This window comes from Micromys minutus (genome assembly GCF_963924665.1).
Source record: "Micromys minutus genome assembly, chromosome: 11".
NCBI classification, from domain to species: domain Eukaryota; kingdom Metazoa; phylum Chordata; class Mammalia; order Rodentia; family Muridae; genus Micromys; species Micromys minutus.
The window spans coordinates 14,413,027-14,429,407 of record NC_137980.1 but is presented as its reverse complement, the minus strand read 5'-3'; the positions used below and the strand labels follow the sequence as shown (position 1 = coordinate 14,429,407).

At 38.7% G+C, this 16,381-nt stretch overlaps 1 protein-coding gene across 2 annotated transcripts in view; it reads left to right on the top strand.

Annotated features, from left to right (window-relative positions):
• The first annotated feature begins 360 nt into the window (after positions 1 to 360).
• The window catches only part of ZFYVE16 (zinc finger FYVE-type containing 16), a 41,602-nt gene continuing 25,581 nt past the window's right edge, over positions 361 to 16,381 (top strand). For both annotated transcript variants that reach the window (XM_080925250.1, XM_080925249.1), the window contains exons 1-4: positions 361 to 469; positions 9,397 to 9,505; positions 10,344 to 12,598; positions 13,832 to 13,928. In XM_080925250.1, coding sequence (XP_080781376.1) covers positions 9,436 to 9,505; positions 10,344 to 12,598; positions 13,832 to 13,928 — 2,422 coding nt within the window. In that variant the 5' untranslated portion in view covers positions 361 to 469; positions 9,397 to 9,435. The remainder of the gene's footprint in view (positions 470 to 9,396; positions 9,506 to 10,343; positions 12,599 to 13,831; positions 13,929 to 16,381) is intronic.

The window sequence follows — 16,381 nt, the reverse complement described above, 5'->3', positions numbered from 1 at the left end:
GAAATGCAGAAGTACAGCCAGAAGAGCAGGGCGGGGTCGGCCGCCCCACTCGCGCTGGGACGGGCATTTGGGAGCAGCCCGGAGGTGAAAGGGTGTCCGCCGCTTGATTTGGCCGGTGCAAACCGGAACGCGGAGTAAGTAGAGCCGCGGCAAGAGTTGCCTTCTGAGGCCAGCAGCAGAACGTCCGAGCGCAGGATTGCAGCGGGGAGCTGAGTTGTTCAGCCACTTCCGGCGCGCCCCTGTGCCCCGGCTCGGACCCGAGCAGCGCGCATGCGCAGAGCTCAAGGCTCCCAGAGGGGGCGTGGCAGCGGGTAAAGCATTTTCTGCGCCTGCGCCCTTCTGTGGTAGGTCGACAGGGGACGAGATCTGGGTAGGCGTCGCGTTGTCCCGGGTGTCGTGGCCCGGTCGTTCTTCACGCCTCACTGCGGCGTCGCGTCGAGTCCCAGAGAGCTCGGCGGGGTGTGGGGAGGTAAGAGTCCCGGAGCCGCCACCGGCCTCTCCTCAGCGAACTGCGGGCGGAGGGGCGGGGCGGCCGCGGACTCGCTGGGCTGTGACGGCCTGGCCTCGCCTTCCTCCGGGACCGCCTGCCGCCCGGAGCTCTGTGCGGAGACCCGACCCCATCGTAGGCCGGGCCGGGCCGTCCCGGACCCCGGGAGTCCCCGCAGCGCCGGTTGTCGCCGCCGCCTCCTCCTCGGTCTCACGGATGCCCCAGTGTTCGCTCGCTGTCTTGTCTTTGGTGCCTCTGAAGAGATGACCTTAACTTTTTAAAGGCTAACCTGTTGTTTGTACGACCGTGATTGCAAGTTGTTCCATTCCAGACCCCAGTTCTTGGTTAGACGTGTCAGACAACTGGCCTGTAAATTGAATATTAAGTTCATCTTTTTAATTCAAAGAGTAATTTTGGTGATGTCATCCGGTGCCGTCACTTACACGTCTGAGTTTGGCGTTTCTTGAGTTGGCAAAAAGTTCAGTGGTTTGATTCAGTAGAGCTCTGGCTGCTTTTTCACGGAACTTCTTTCTCTCTGATATTAAACTACACATTTAGTGGCAAGCATTTTAAAAATTAGAGGAAGAAATCAGGAATGAGATGGTTACCAATTCCACCATGCAAAAGTAACCAGCCGCTTAACATTTTGACATTTTTCTTTGTCCTGTTTGCCCCTGTTGCATTTTAAACTTAAGATGATTCGGGTGTTGCTGGCCTTTCTCAGGTTTTAAAAAGCCTTACATTTATACCTACTACTTAAAAAAACTATACACACTATATGAGCAAAACCAGTCTTTTAAAGTAGTTACCTCATAGATAAAACTAATTTTTTAAATCCCCAACCATAATATCAATTTCACATAGTACCCCATCCTGATTGAAGTTGAAAAATATTGAGGAAAAAGTAATTGTTAATGCAGAATATTTGCTATTTTGGGAATTGAAACTCAGAAAATTATTTTTTTTCACATATTCACTTAAAAATAGAAGTACAGTGAAGCATGGTGGGTCATGACTGTAATTCCAGCAAATGATGGAGGCAGGAGGATTGAGCCATTGGCCAGCCTGGGGTACACAGTAAATTGCTGTCTCAAAAATAAAGCAAGATAAAAGTTAAAGCATCGGTGCACTAACTAAATGTCTCCATGGAAAGCCAACTGTATTCCAAACTAGGTTTGGTATTGTTTAAAGATGCACATTACTTTAATGCTTGTCATAGTCAGAAGACAGCAGAATTCTTGCCTTTCTTAGTTCATCTTGGTGTGCTGTCCTGTTTAGATTAAAGCACTTAAAGAAAATCTGTCTTTGTATAGTTACGTGGCTAGAAGACCTGGAAGACTCTACTTAGGATTTCTCAGCAAAGCATGAGAAAACGAATTTAACTTTTTATTAAAGAAGCTAGTCACGTGTTGCACTTCCTACTTACAAACTTGGCAACATTGAAAGTTCCTTGTGTTCTTGAGCACAGTGTTAGTGAATTGCTAGGCCATAGACCTATGTTCCCTCTTTAAAATATATTTTGATAGACATAGAAGTTAACTTGGATTCTTTTCATGATTTTCTGTTGTATCCCAGATCTGTTGTTTGAAATATTTCATCTAATCATTGGTAAAGATTCTGCATATTTTTCAATAGTTTTGGTTTCTTGAGTTTAAAGAGAGAGTTGGGATTCCTCCACTGCACACTATTACTATATATTGTTTTCTACTATTTCTACAATGTTTGCCTGAGAGGCTGTACCATTGTTTCTCCCCAGCTGTTGAGATTCTTTCTTAGAACTCATACCAATATCAAATACTTCATTATATAAAAAAATTGGATGTTTTTAAATTCTAATTATTCTAATATACATTGAACATTTTCTTCATCATCATATTACTCTTTCCATACAATTTTTATACCCACTTATAGTCGAGTGTCAGTTACCTTCTAACAGATTTTTGTTATTTTTATATTGTAAGGATAAGTTATATCATTTTTAAGGAAAATGATAAAATTATCTTTTTTTACCCCATTTATAAAATACATGTTTTTTTGTCTTTTAAAGTAAGATGTAAAGCTATATAATTTAGCATTGAAAGGATTACATATCCCTGAAGTAGATTTAATTTAGTATTTCTCCATATTCCCCCTTTGCTAATACTATTTTAACAATTTTTGTGGAAAATGGATTGATGTTGTACAGAGTTTTGTGATTTTCTTTCAGCATTGTATTTTGGATAGTTCTACAGAGTCTGTGTAACCCAGGACATAGTTTTATGCAGACAGGTTTGGGGACCATTAGTTGTCTAATGTCAGGCTTTTATAGTCAGTATCTTTTCCTAGGTCACTTCCTGTCTTAGTCAGGGTTTCTATTCCTGCAAAAAAACATCATGACCAAGAAGCAAGTTGAGGAGGAAAGGGTTTATTCAGCTCACATGTTCACATCGCTGTTCATCACCAAAGGAAGTCAGGACTGGAACTCAAGCAGGTCAGGAAGCAGGAGCTGATGCAGAGGCCATGGAGGGATGTCACTTACTGTCTTGCTTCCCCTGCCTTGCTCAGCCTGCTTTCTTATGGAACCCAGGTCTACCAGCCCACAATGGGTGGGTCCTCCCAGCTTGATCACATTGAGAAAATGCCTTACAGCTGGATCTCATGGAGACATTTCCTCAACTGAGGCTCCTCTCTCTATGATAACTCAAGCTTTTTTGTCAAGTTGACACAAAACCAGCCAGTACACTTCCATTCACAGCATTACATTGCCAATTTCTAAATCTTTATCTCAGAATCCTCTGTATTCTAGGTCCTTACATTCAACAGCTTCTTGGACATCTTCCCCAGGATATTCTCAAGGTACTTGAAGGTAGTCCAGAAAATGTTTCCCTTCTTTCTGCTTGAGTTGCCTGTGATGGTCAGTGTATCTCCATTGGTCTACCCAGCCCCCCAGTGTGGGAATCTGTCAGTAATGCCAGCCTTCTCCTTGTTTCAGCCTCCAAGACTTCTAGTTCTTTAGCTATTTTTCAGTTTAATTTTTACCTCAGTCTCTCTTCATGTCCTCATCGTCTTCGTTGTTACCTTTTTTTTTTTTTTTTTAAAGAAAACCATTAATAGACTTTTTAAATCGTTTTAAAAGTAAATATTATGAAAATTTGTTTGGAAATCTGAAGAGAATTTAAATGGTCAAGTTAGTAAAACTATCTCAAGTCATTGTTGGGCTTGCATGAGAACTTAATGAGTAAAGGAGCCTGCAGCCAAAGCCTGACAGCCTGAAGGGTTGGACCCCTCCACACATGATGGAGGACAGAATTAGCTGCTGGAAGTTCTGTCAGCCACACTCATGAATAAATACATAGAAGTAATTAAATAAAGCTCATTCTCATATGCATGAGATTAAAAGCAAATCTTATCAATGCTTCTCCACATAAACATTAGTGTATCATACATAAGATAGATGTAGAAAGTGTATCATATATTTTGTTTGTTTCTTTAATTTATAGTAGGTTATTAACCACAAAGTACAGTCTGTTTAATTGCTGAATTGTATTGTTTCCTGTTATTTATGGCACTTCAAATACTTATGCTTAGTAGTGTTTTGTTATGTTGAGACACTTTGCAAATAGATGTCCTTTAATGGAATCTTTGGTTTGCTTTTAAAGTCTTCTGACTTTTGCTAGTGAAAACTGTATGTACTTATTCATTTACTAGTTTTGTGAGACAGTGTCTCACTATATAGTGCTGGCTAGCCTAGAATTTGCTATGTAGGTCAGACTGGCTGTTCTGAATTTATGATCTTCCTGTCTGTTTTGTGAGTACTGGGATTACAAGCATATGCCATCACTCCTGGCCAATTTTTCACCATTATATTTCGTTTTATTTTTGTCAAAGGGATACGTAGACTGATACATCTACTTTTAATCCTAGTATTCAGAAGGCAGAGGCAGGCAGATGTCTAATGTCAGTGCTAGCCTGATAAACATAGCAAGTGCCAGGCCCATTAGGGCTGTACAATGAGATCCTTTTTCAGAAGGAGTGGGGAACCATACCATACATTAAAATTAAATGATACGTGTTATTTATAATGAATAACACACTTACCCTTTCTTGCTCTTACCCAGAATCCTACTCTCCAGAGTTGAGTAGACTCTTCAAGTCTAGGCTTCCTGTTTGAATCATAGAACACAGAGAATGATTCAGCAACTATTTCTAAATTCTTCTATAGATGATACAAAGAATACTTTTAATGTCTAGGAATGAAGTTAATTTGTTACTAGAGTTAGATGCCATAGGGCAGTAAAGACTAATTCTCTCAAAACTGAGACAAACAGCTTGAGTCTGACGACTTCAATTTTTTCTAACCTCCAGACCTTTAAGTAGCACATTTAGTAGTCTAGTATCTCCTCTTCACTGCGACCCTACTCTAGTGTAGGCACATATATATATATATATATATTTAGATAGATAGATAGATAGATAGATAGATAGATAGATAGATATAGATATAGATATAGATATAGAGATAGATAGAGATAGATAGATATAGATATAGGGTTAGATTTGCTGCATCCACCCTCTCTTTAAGCACTGCAGTGTACACTCTCTCCCCTGGTATTCTTAAGCTAGTTACATGTTAACTTTGAGTTATTCTGTGTTTATATCATTATGTAATTACTGCTTTCCTAGAATAACAATAACCTTAATTATTGTATCTCTCTACCTCTCCTGCATTTTATATTTTGTTCGTTTCTTTTGTTTTTCATTATAGGATTTTTCTGTGTAGGCCTGGCTGTCCTGGAACTTGCTCTGTTGACCAGGCTGGTGTTGAACTCTGCCTTCCTCTACCTTCTGAGTGATGGGATTAAAGGCTTGTGCCACTCCCAACTCACTTTTTTGTTAATGTACACTTTGTATTCTTTGGGATTCTTAACCCCTCAGACAAGATATGCTATTCACCTCTGAGTAGATTCAAATATATCCAATAATGTCATTGTTTTGCAGTATCTTTCCTAAGATCTCTCGCACCATGTTTCTGTCTCTGGTCTGCTATATTGCAGTTTTCCTGGGCTACCATTTTATGATCTTGTATGCATTCCTTTTGTTTCTCTCTGATATGGAATAGCTTGTTTCCTAGATTTCAAGTCTTTACCTTCTTTGGAGTCTCCTGAGTATTTGTAATTTGTAAAACACATCTTTCAGTATGTCTAAACAATATTTCAACCCTCATATTTGTTTGATGGCTTCATGTGTAACTAAGAATTTTAGAGGCATGGCTCCCATGTTTATTTGCTCTGTTGTTACTGTTGATAAATCTAAGGCCAGAATGATAACCAATCCTGTTGCTTTTCTCTGGAAACTCTTGTGTTCACTCGATAGCATACCTCAAATAGTGGGCACTGATAAAGACACAGAACTTGGGACTGGTGAGATCAGTTAAGAGCACTGGCTACTTTTTAAAGGACCTGGGTTCAATTCCCAGCACATGGTGCCTCATTCCAGTTCTGGGGCATATGATACCTCTTCAGGTATTCATGTAGTACGTAAAGATATGTGCAGCAAAACACCTATACATATAAAATAACAAAAAATGGGGGGGGGAGGACATTGAGTCTGTGAGTGAACAAAATACTAGCCCCCTCCTTTGAAAGTTTAAATTCCAGAATGTTACTGTATCAGAGGATACAGTAAATGTAGTAAGTACATTTACTTAAATAATATTCTGCATGGACATAAAGTAAGTAGTTGCTGTAGGAAGGGAGAGTACTTTGCTTGTGTTTTCGCTTTTAGTCTTAAACATTTATTTCCAAAAGTCAGTATTTTTTCTTTTTCTCCATTCCCTGTTAGGGCATTGTTTCATCCATTTGTAATAAGTTTTGACGCTTGGTGCATTCAGTATTTTCTTCTGGGATCCCTGACTTTATAAGTCTTTGTCTTTAGTCAGGTGTGCATTGAAAGGTGTTTTGTGCTATAAACTTACATGGATATTTTTAAGTGCTTATTCTTTCAGTTCATCATGTTAGTATTACACAGGTAACTTTATCACCATGGAACATCTACTGCATTCTTTAGCCCTCTCCAGCTCTCCCCAGTTCCAAGACACTGGCAGTCACTGGTGTATGTTCATTATCTCTGTAGCATTACTTTCCCAGAATGCTACATAATTGGATGATAGAGTAGATATAGATTCTTCTATTTATTGACACACATGTTTAGAGATCATTCCTGTGCTCTTGTAGCTTGCTAACAGATTTCACTAAATGGTGATATGCACCATAGTTTATTTATTCTGCCATGTGCCTACCAAAGACACATGGTTGTGGTTGCTTCCATCTTTTGGCAATTGTGAATGAAACCACTTAAACTCATTCCTTCCAAGTCGTGGTGTATACCTGTATGTAACAGGAGCACTGGGGAGGTAGAAGCAAGAGAGTCAGGAGTTCAAGGTTATCTTTGGGTATATATTGAGTTAAGGGCATTCTGGGCTAAATGAGACTCTATCAACCAAACAAATAACTTTAAAAAAGAACAAAAGACAAATATAACACAATACATAAATGAATGTCTCATAAGGTAGATTGTAGCCATAATTCTAATACTCTTTAGTTTTCAGTTTATTTGTATTTCTAATTTAGTTTGTTCAATAGTTTCCCAAATTGGAAGTTTAAACTGTTGATTTCAAGTTTTGCTTCTTTTTAACAAAAATACATTTAATCTTGTTAGTGTGTCTTATGAATGAACTGTTTTTACTGTGTCCCTCAAGCCTCTTCAATTTTTGAAGATTTCCACTGTTGACATTGTGATCATCTGTTGTTCCCCATATGTTCCTTCCCTGTGGTTTGTGTTCCTGTTTCATTGTTGCATAGATGCTTCTTTCTCTCAGAATATGCTTTGGCGTCTCCTTACTTCCTGCCTTGTCTCCTTTAAACTCCTTTCATTGCCTTCTGTGTGTATTTTGTGTACATTTCTGTGCATATGGTGTAGTCGTGTATTTGACAGTGGAAACCAGAGCTAACAGGATTTACTGAATCAGGATGCCATATATTGTTACTGAGAATACTTCTGAAATATACTTTGGTTTAATCTTGTTATAAGCATAATTGTTGTAACTTTGAAAATGACCCTTTTTTTCTCTGGCTGCTCTATCTTTGGAGTTAGTTATTTGCCTATAATGTACTTAAAAATGTGAATTTCTGTTTTTTTATTGTGGTATAATATATTGTTATTTATTGAGTTTTTCATGAATTCTGGGAAAAAATTTTCACATTGTCTTCAAATGAAGTTTTCTCAAGCTTTTTATCCCTATGGAAGGAACACTATACTCGTTCTAGGATTGGACCTCTACATTCTATTTTATATCTGTGTTCTTTTTCTCTGTACTTCTAATATCTCTCTGTGCTCTCTACTTCTGAATCATCTGAAGCCTTAGGTCATGCCTCTCAATCATGGTTAGTTCTTAAAAACCTTATTTTCACTCCTGTTCATTCTGTATTCCAGGCAACATTTGAATGTTTTAATTATCTCTATCCTTTTGTTTGTATATATTTTTACAAAATTTGCATTGCTTTATTGTGCTTTTCAAAAAACAGTACTTGCTAATATTTGAAAGTAATTTTTCCCCTTCCTTCCTTTCTTCCTTCCTTCCTTCCTTCCTTCCTTCCTTCTTTCCTTCCTTCTGTCCTTCTTTTCTTTTATATTTAACTAGTCATTCACCATAGGCTGCTGGAAGAACATTATTTCTGTTTCTTGTATTAACTTACATAGTTGCTTGCTTTGGTTTTTGTTGTTCTTCAAATCTCCTTTAGCTGTCTTTAGATGACTGGGTTTCTTGCAAATGTGCATTTTTCAGGTTTGACTAGATTCAGGCTCATGTTCTCTGTGAGGTTGTCCTTCCACGTGATTGATGGTGAAACTGCTCACTGGATTGCAGTGAAGTTATCCAACCCTAACATTATGAAGTTCCCTGTCAGACTTTTTCTCTGAAACCTTAACACTCATTGGCAACAGTTGCTTAGTCCATTTATTACATTAGAAGCTATGAAAAGATTTTTTTAAGTTTAAGTCCTTCTGCATCTATTTGTTTGTTTATTTATCTATTTATTTGTTTGTTTGTTTATTTATTTATTTATTCATTCATTCATTCATTCATTCTTACCTAAAGAATATTCCCTTAATAACTATTGTATTATCTGGAAGTGTATTCTGTAAATAAGTGAAGGATTAATTCTTAGAGTAATAGTCCCCTAGTAACCCTCCAGTTGACGGGATGCTTTGGTTTTGAATTTAATGTTATGACTTTTTGGTCTTTAAATTTTATTTTAATTATTTTCAGTTCTGTATGCCTTTCATTATTTTGATGGTCATTTGTCTCTTTAAGTGAGAAAGAGCCACCTAACTTGAATTCTTTCCTTCTGTTGTTGCTCACTGGTAGATTCTTGCAGAGTCTCAAGCTTACCTGAGTTTCTGCCTCAGCTACTTCACAGTCACAGATCTTGTCAAAACACATGGTAAAGCTATACATAGCTGTGTGTACCTATAACTCTCAACTTTGTGGGGCAGGTAGATCCTTGGAATTTGCTGGCCAGCCCATTTGGCTGAAATGGTAGGCTTTCAGTTCAATGAGAGACCCTGTCTTAAGTCAATAAGTAGAGAGTGATAGAGATACACATTGTCCTCCTTTGGTCTCCACTTTCATACTTTGTACATACATCACCTTTCTCCCACATACAGTGGCTTGTGTGTACAGATGTTGTGTTGTAAAGGTTGACTTTTATGTCATTTTCATGTAGAGACCATTTTTCTATCTAAGTTATGGAAAAGAAATATTCTTTAATTTTATTTTTGTTTCTACTTTGAAAGTTGTATTGATAGAAATGGATGGTTTAATATTTGTATGATAGGAAAGTAAATATAATATTGCACTTTTTATTTTCTAGACATAAAAGAATTACATTTTGAGTAAGCACACAGGGAGGATGGACAGTTACTTTAAAGCAGCTGTCAGTGACTTGGACAAACTTCTCGATGATTTTGAGCAGAACCCAGGTTTGTTGGTTTTTCTACTTTGCTACTAGACTCTTAAAATGTCTCCTTAGCAAAATTTGATTTCAGTCTTAGTCACATTGTTGTGTTCTTTCAAAAATGTGCCTGTTATTTTTAAGCTTATTTTTATAGTCAAAAATAAAAGTTACTTTGTAGATATAAACTTAGAAGAAAATCTTGATGAGGCTAAAAACCAGTTGATTGAGCTGTGTAAAATGAAATGTCACTACTGTAAGACATGGTATTTCCTCACAAGGAAGTTAGGAAATGGGGGGCTATCCTAGCTGGTTTTCTATTGCTATGAAAAAACACCATGACCAAAGGGTTTGTTTCACCTCACAGTATATAGTCTATAGTTCATCTTGAAGGCAAGTCAGAGCAGGAGCTCAAGGCAAAAACGGAAGCAAAGAACATGGAGGAGTAATGCTTCCTGGCTTTTTTTTTTTTTTTTTTACAACCTAGCACCACCCACAGTGAGTTGGGCCCTCTCTCATCAACTGTTAATCGAAGTAAAAGTGATGCTCCACAGACTGGCGTATAGATCTTTGGGAGATGTTTTCATAATTGAGGTTCCCCTTCCCAGATGGCTCTCTAGCTTGCGTCCAGTTACAGAATTTAATTGGGACAGTGATGGAACAAATGCAGCTGAAGATAAGACTGCTCGTCAGCCTCTTCTGGTGGGGTTTACGGTGCAGCTGAGTTTTTGATTATGTGTCTGTCACCTGTGACAACTGCATTGAGAAGTAAAGCTAGGACAGTTGAAGTCCTAAAAGCATATCTTTATAACCTTTATTTGATTTGGGTCATCTGAGTAACTTTGTGTTTCTGTTTTTCCCCCTAGATAAACAAGAGTACTTCCAAGGTGTGCAGGATGTGTGTGCTTTTAACCAGTGCTCGGCCTCTCCACAGCCAGCTTTACTGTCAGAGGCCCAAAGATGCATCAGTAGTTGTGCCTCAGGAACATGCTGTGAAGCAAGTGAGACTTTTCTCAAAGGAAAAATGCACGAGGGGTCAGCCTCGAGACAGAGTGAAAAGAATGTAGTGGGACTTGATCTTCTTTCTTCTGTGGAATCTAGTACTTCAGATGAGATCCAACCTTCATGTATGAGCCGATGTAGTAAGCCTGTCTGTGACCTGATAAGTGACACGGGTAACTTAGTACATGCCACCAACAGTGAGGAGGACATTAGACAGTTATTGCCAGATGACTCTAAGTCTCCTGCAGATGCTTTGATCACATTAGACTCATCTTTGGTTTCAGAGGCTATGGTTGGATTGGATCTGTCTTCAGTTTCAGATCCTCACGCTGTTTCATCGGTGGACTGTGGTAGTAATGCTGTCAGAGAAGAGCAGAATAACATTAATGCTGGTGTACAAAGCAGAGATGTTAGCAGTATCAAAGAATTGGGTGTAGAAGTAGGCATGGCACTTTCTGATTCTTATAAATATAGTAGAACAGAAAATTTAAAGGATAAAGTGATTTCTAATGAGTTTGAAACAGTTGATTTTGACATGCCATCTGCTTTGACTGAACAAAGTTCTGAAATGTCTAATACCAAAGATAGCCCACAGTACAAGAGGCTGCCATGTGAACTGTTAGAAGATGATGGCTGTTTGGCAGAAGAGAAAGTAGGTGTAGCAGTCAATAATACAGAGTGTTTAGAAGAAGGAGGTAACATAATTGTTATGCCTTGCAAACTTCCAAAAAATGAAGGGATATCCCCAAGTGACCCAGCTTCAAAAGATGAAGATTTCAAGTTACCTGACTTTTCCTCCCAGGAAAATAGAAGCACTGTGTTCATGAAAGAAACTGTAACAGATGACTCAGGACATTTAGACCTTAAAGTTAATAATGATGTAGTCCACGTTTCTTCTTCATCTTTACATGTTTCATGTGTTGGTCTGTCCCCTTCACTGTCCTGTCTTTCATTGTCTGGGTCTTTGTGTGGATCGTTGATTGACAATAATGTGTGTGGTGATACTTTACCTCCTAATGAGTCTGGAGGTCAGAACAATGATGCAATGACTGTACGTGAAGAGGTGAAGAAGAGTGTTTTAGATGGGGAGACAGATCTGGAGAAGGAAAAGTGTAAGAGCATATTTCTTCAGCCAGCAAATGAAAAGAAAGGGGATGGAAAGGTTGAACCTGAAGAGATGATAATCGGTAGTGAGTCTTTGGAGTACCCTGAGGACACCAGCTCTACTGCACCAGCTCTGTCCCAAATGGCACCCCCTGCTGCGAGTGTCCCAGAGTCTCCCGGTGGATGTGAAGGTCTCACTTTTCCCGACAGTGATATGGATGGGCAAGAGTTGGATTACTTTAAGATCGATGAAAGCATGAGAAGTGGCGTACTGATTAGCGATGCTGAACTTGATGCTTTTCTGAAGGAACAGTGTCCTCAGAATTCTAACACTATATCTTTTGGAGAAAATGTAGATGGTTCACAGTTGCAGATAAATCGGATAGATATGAAAGGATTAAATGATGAGAATGCTGGTGGTAGGCAACTCAGTGCTGAAGCAGGAGGTGCTGGTGAAAACGGAGGTGTTGTGATCTGTGAAACAACAGATAAAGAAAAGACAATAGAGAACAGTGGTCTTTCTGTAGGAGAAAAAAGCACAATTCCAACGGAAAGAGGGTTGTCTACTAGTCAGTCTGACATAAGGAATGAATTGCCAGTCCCCAGTATTAACACCCAAGCTGTTGGAGGGGCTAGACCTAAGCAGCTGCCTAGTCTTCCACCAGGAACAAGGAGTTCAAAGGAACTGAGTAAACCAGATGTTCTAGATGTGCCGGAAAGCGAGCCAAGCACAGCAAATGCTATTGCTGCATCCACTTGCCCTGCAGACCCTATACCCGATTCTCAAGTTAGCTTCAACTCCAATTACATTGACATAGAAAGTAATTTTGAAGGTGGATCCAGTTTTGTAACTGAAAACAAGGATTCTCTGCCTGAAAATATACGCAAAGAAGGCTTGGTTTTGGGCCAGAAACAACCTACATGGGTTCCAGATTCAGAAGCTCCAAACTGTATGAACTGCCAAGTCAGATTCACCTTTACAAAACGGCGACACCACTGCCGAGCATGTGGGAAAGTAAGTCATGGAAACCCTGGCCGTTTATTCTTCCGTGGTCCTGGTTACTTTTCTGTCCTTTCAAGTGTCTGTGCTCTCAAACATAGATAAATTAGATGTTCCAAGAGCTGAGTGGATCCTCCTCAGTTCTCGTCCTCGAATACTTAACTGTAGGACCCATTTGTAGCCAGTTTCTTGATCATTGCCTAGGAAAACACTAGAGAGCCAGTGGCTTATAAAGAACACCATGCCTTTCTGTCCTGATTGTAGTTGATAGTAAAGACACTCTATGAATTTTAAGGAAATTGTCTTTAAAGACTGGCATGCTTTTTATTTAGTATTCTTCATGTTGGTTTCAGATCAAACTACTCTATCATAGCAAAATAGTTTCCTACTTAAGAAATCCAGGTTCTTGTAAATTGTAGGCAAACTTATTAACAATGGACTGCTACAGGAAGCTTTTTAAATGATAGACATTTATTGAAGAATGTTTTATTGCCTTTCAGTTAACATAATTGGTTTAAAATGTTTTCTTTTCAGAGATAACATATAAATAAAAATATCATATTCAAGTTCTCTAGAAAAATAATTATAATACATTTTTATATATAAATTCATGTACGCACAATTATGAAGAGATTCGCTAAATTTGATGTTAGGAGGCTGATTATTCCAAAAGTGGTTACCTGCATGTTATAGAGGCAGATAGTGCTGTAGCTGCTTAGTTCAGGAAGCTAAAAGCCTTTGGTGGAGGTGGTGGACCATGAATTGTGCAGTCCTGTCTGATGCTGAAGGCCTGGAATCTGCCTGGAGAGTCATTGCCATGGCTGAAGGAGCTGGATTTGTTGTCCTCAAATGATGGCAGCAACAGCAGACACACTTGTTCAGGAAGAACACAGCTTGTCCACTTTTGCTTATCAGGGCCTCAGTCTATTGAGCAGTGCTGGTCAAATCCAGGGTATGTCTTTCCCCTTAGTTGTCATTCTGTTTGCCAATCTAGTCTTGAAACACACTCATAAACATACCCAGAACTAGATATTTCTCATTCCATTTAACCTTGACAGTCAAGATTAACTTTCGTACTTAAAGATCATTAAATAATTATATTTATGGCTGTGGTGATTAGAAAAAAATGGATCATAGAATAAACAAAGTAAGTTTCAGTTGATTAGGTTTTGAGCTTCTATCTCCTTGTCTCTACTAGGTTTAAATATGCGTGAGACAAAAACAGATATCGTACTTTATTCTTTATAGGTATTTTGTGGTGTCTGTTGTAACAGGAAATGTAAGCTTCAGTATCTGGAAAAGGAAGCAAGAGTATGTGTAATCTGCTATGAGACTATTAATAAAGGTGAGTATTAACCTGAGATGTTTTCTTCCATTAAATGAATGTACATTAAGAATAACCCGATTGTGACAGATCAACTTCTTTATTTTCTTAAGGCAAGGACCTAGTGTTGACTTATCTGGCTTAGGTGGGACATCCCAAGGCTTGGTTTCTCTTTCTGTTCTACTCTCACAATTAATACTACCAGTCTGGAAAGGAAGCACTCAGGCTCTGGGGTGGCAGTTGATTACCCTTTATTAGGTACCAAGTCCCTAAGTGCTGTATTCATCTGCCTACTATTTCATCCTCACTGTCACCCTCATCATCTTAATAGGGACAGTCATAAAAGTAGCCACCATATTGGATTATATATTAATGCTATAAGGCATGGTCTTAGTTATTACCTGTTAGACAATTGCCTGAAATGAGAATGAAGATAAAGGCTTGCACAGGATTTTATAAACTCACAGGACACCATGCTGTGTGCACATTTTGGTCTCCCCTTTTTTTCTTAGTTTTAGAATGTCACATATGTGTGCTTCCAATTGTTTCTTGGCTTTCTAGCTAGTTCCCATTTTCAGCAGTGGTCTTGATGGTCTTGAGTTCCCACAGGGTGTGTGTGTGTGTGTGTGTGTGTGTGTGTGTGTGTGTGTGATAGTGTGCTTTCACCTCTAGATACATGTCTGTTCTTTTGAGTAGTTCTTGCATTTTTAAAGATTTGTTGACCATTTAATTCCCAACAAAAATTATTTGACCCTTTTTTTTTGACCAGGCCTGTGAACTAGCTCCTATTAGCCAGGAGAATAAATACCTGATAATAATTTGTTTTTCTCTTTTGAATGAAGATAAATTTTTTCAGCAATTCTCCAAAAAGCTCTGGTGTGAGTCTATTAGCCTGAGGTAAGCTGGTCTAGCCCTGCTGTTGACCTATACTCTGGAAGATATTAGAATATAATTTAAAAATATTTTTATGTCATTGCCATTGTTTATGAAGAAGCTACACGCTTATAATTGTTTTTCTTTTTGCATTGTTTCCATAGCTATCAGCCCAAGCAGTTTGCTAGAATTCAGATTTACAGCAAGTTCCTACCTAAAAGTTCCTACTTAAAATTAAGGCATAGTTATTGGAGTTAATGGATCAAATTTTTGGAAGAGACGTTCTAACTAGAGTGCGAGAGAGAAAGGAGGATATGCTTATTAAAGAGACTTTGTAGGATGCTGAGATTTTGTTTCTCAAAGATATACTGTAGAGGAATGGAAATGTTACTCAGTGGTATAATGCTTGCCTAGTATGTACAAGACCACACGTTTAATTCCCATCAATATGCACACAGAAGAATGTGTCGTGGAGTGAATTTATTAGATAACCTGTTTTGTTGTATTTCAGTATCTTACATAGTTTCTTTTAGGAAACTATCAATGATTTATATATTACAAGAAAATGTCAACTATAGGCTAGAAATGGACTGAAGTGATCATGTAAACAGTATTATGAGACATGAAAAAGTTGACTCAAAGTTTGTGAGGTGCATTTAGTAAAGGGGTGAAATAAAACATGGAGTAGAGATTGTGGGTGTTGAGAAAGCTTCCGGGATTGCGTGAGCTTTCACAGCATGTGAATACTGTCAGGTAGATTTGGATCTAGAATGTAAACATGTATGTGGATTTCACTAGCTAGTGGAGGATTTCTGATGAGGAGCGCTGTCATTCCAGGACAGTAAGGAAGACGGAAGCAGTGATGGTTTACAGTCATTCAGTCAGGAGAAGTGCTGAAAATACCCTTGCTAGGATCATTCCCTTTCCTTACTGCAACGTTACTTAGTAGTATTGAGGTGCTAGTCTCTATTCTGGACTCCAGCTGAGAACAAAATAGATGTTCTGCTGACAGTGGAATTTTTTAATGTGGAGATAAATGGATAGTAAACAGAGAGGCTATCAGATGGTAATAATACCCTAAATTTAAAGTTAAAATGTACCAAGATACTGATTAGTTGATGGCCATAATAATGCTTTATGATAATATGAAATGTGACTAGAGACTTGAAAGAAATAGATTGGGTCTGTGTGAGAACCTGTGGAGAGAACAGTCTAGGCAGAGGGAAAAGCAGACAGCAACAGCTGTACTTGCTTAGCTTGAAGGCCAAAGGCTCAGGTCTCTGCTCATAGTGAGCCAGTGGGTTGTACTGAGAGATGAGGCTAGGAATGTGGAGCCTACAGGACCTGTCATTTAGACAGCTTAAAGTTTTTCTCTAGTTAGAAAGTCATAAAACGTAAAAGCTGGGGGTGGTGATGCACATTGTTAATCCCAGAATTTGAGAGGCAGAAGCAAGCAGATCTCTTAAATTCAAGCCAGCTCGGTGTACAGCCTGAGTTCCAGGGCATTCAGGGATGCACAGAGAGACCTTGTCAAAACAAACAAACAAACAAACAAAGCCATTAAGAACTTTAAAGTGAGGATTAAGGAAATAATCATTTAG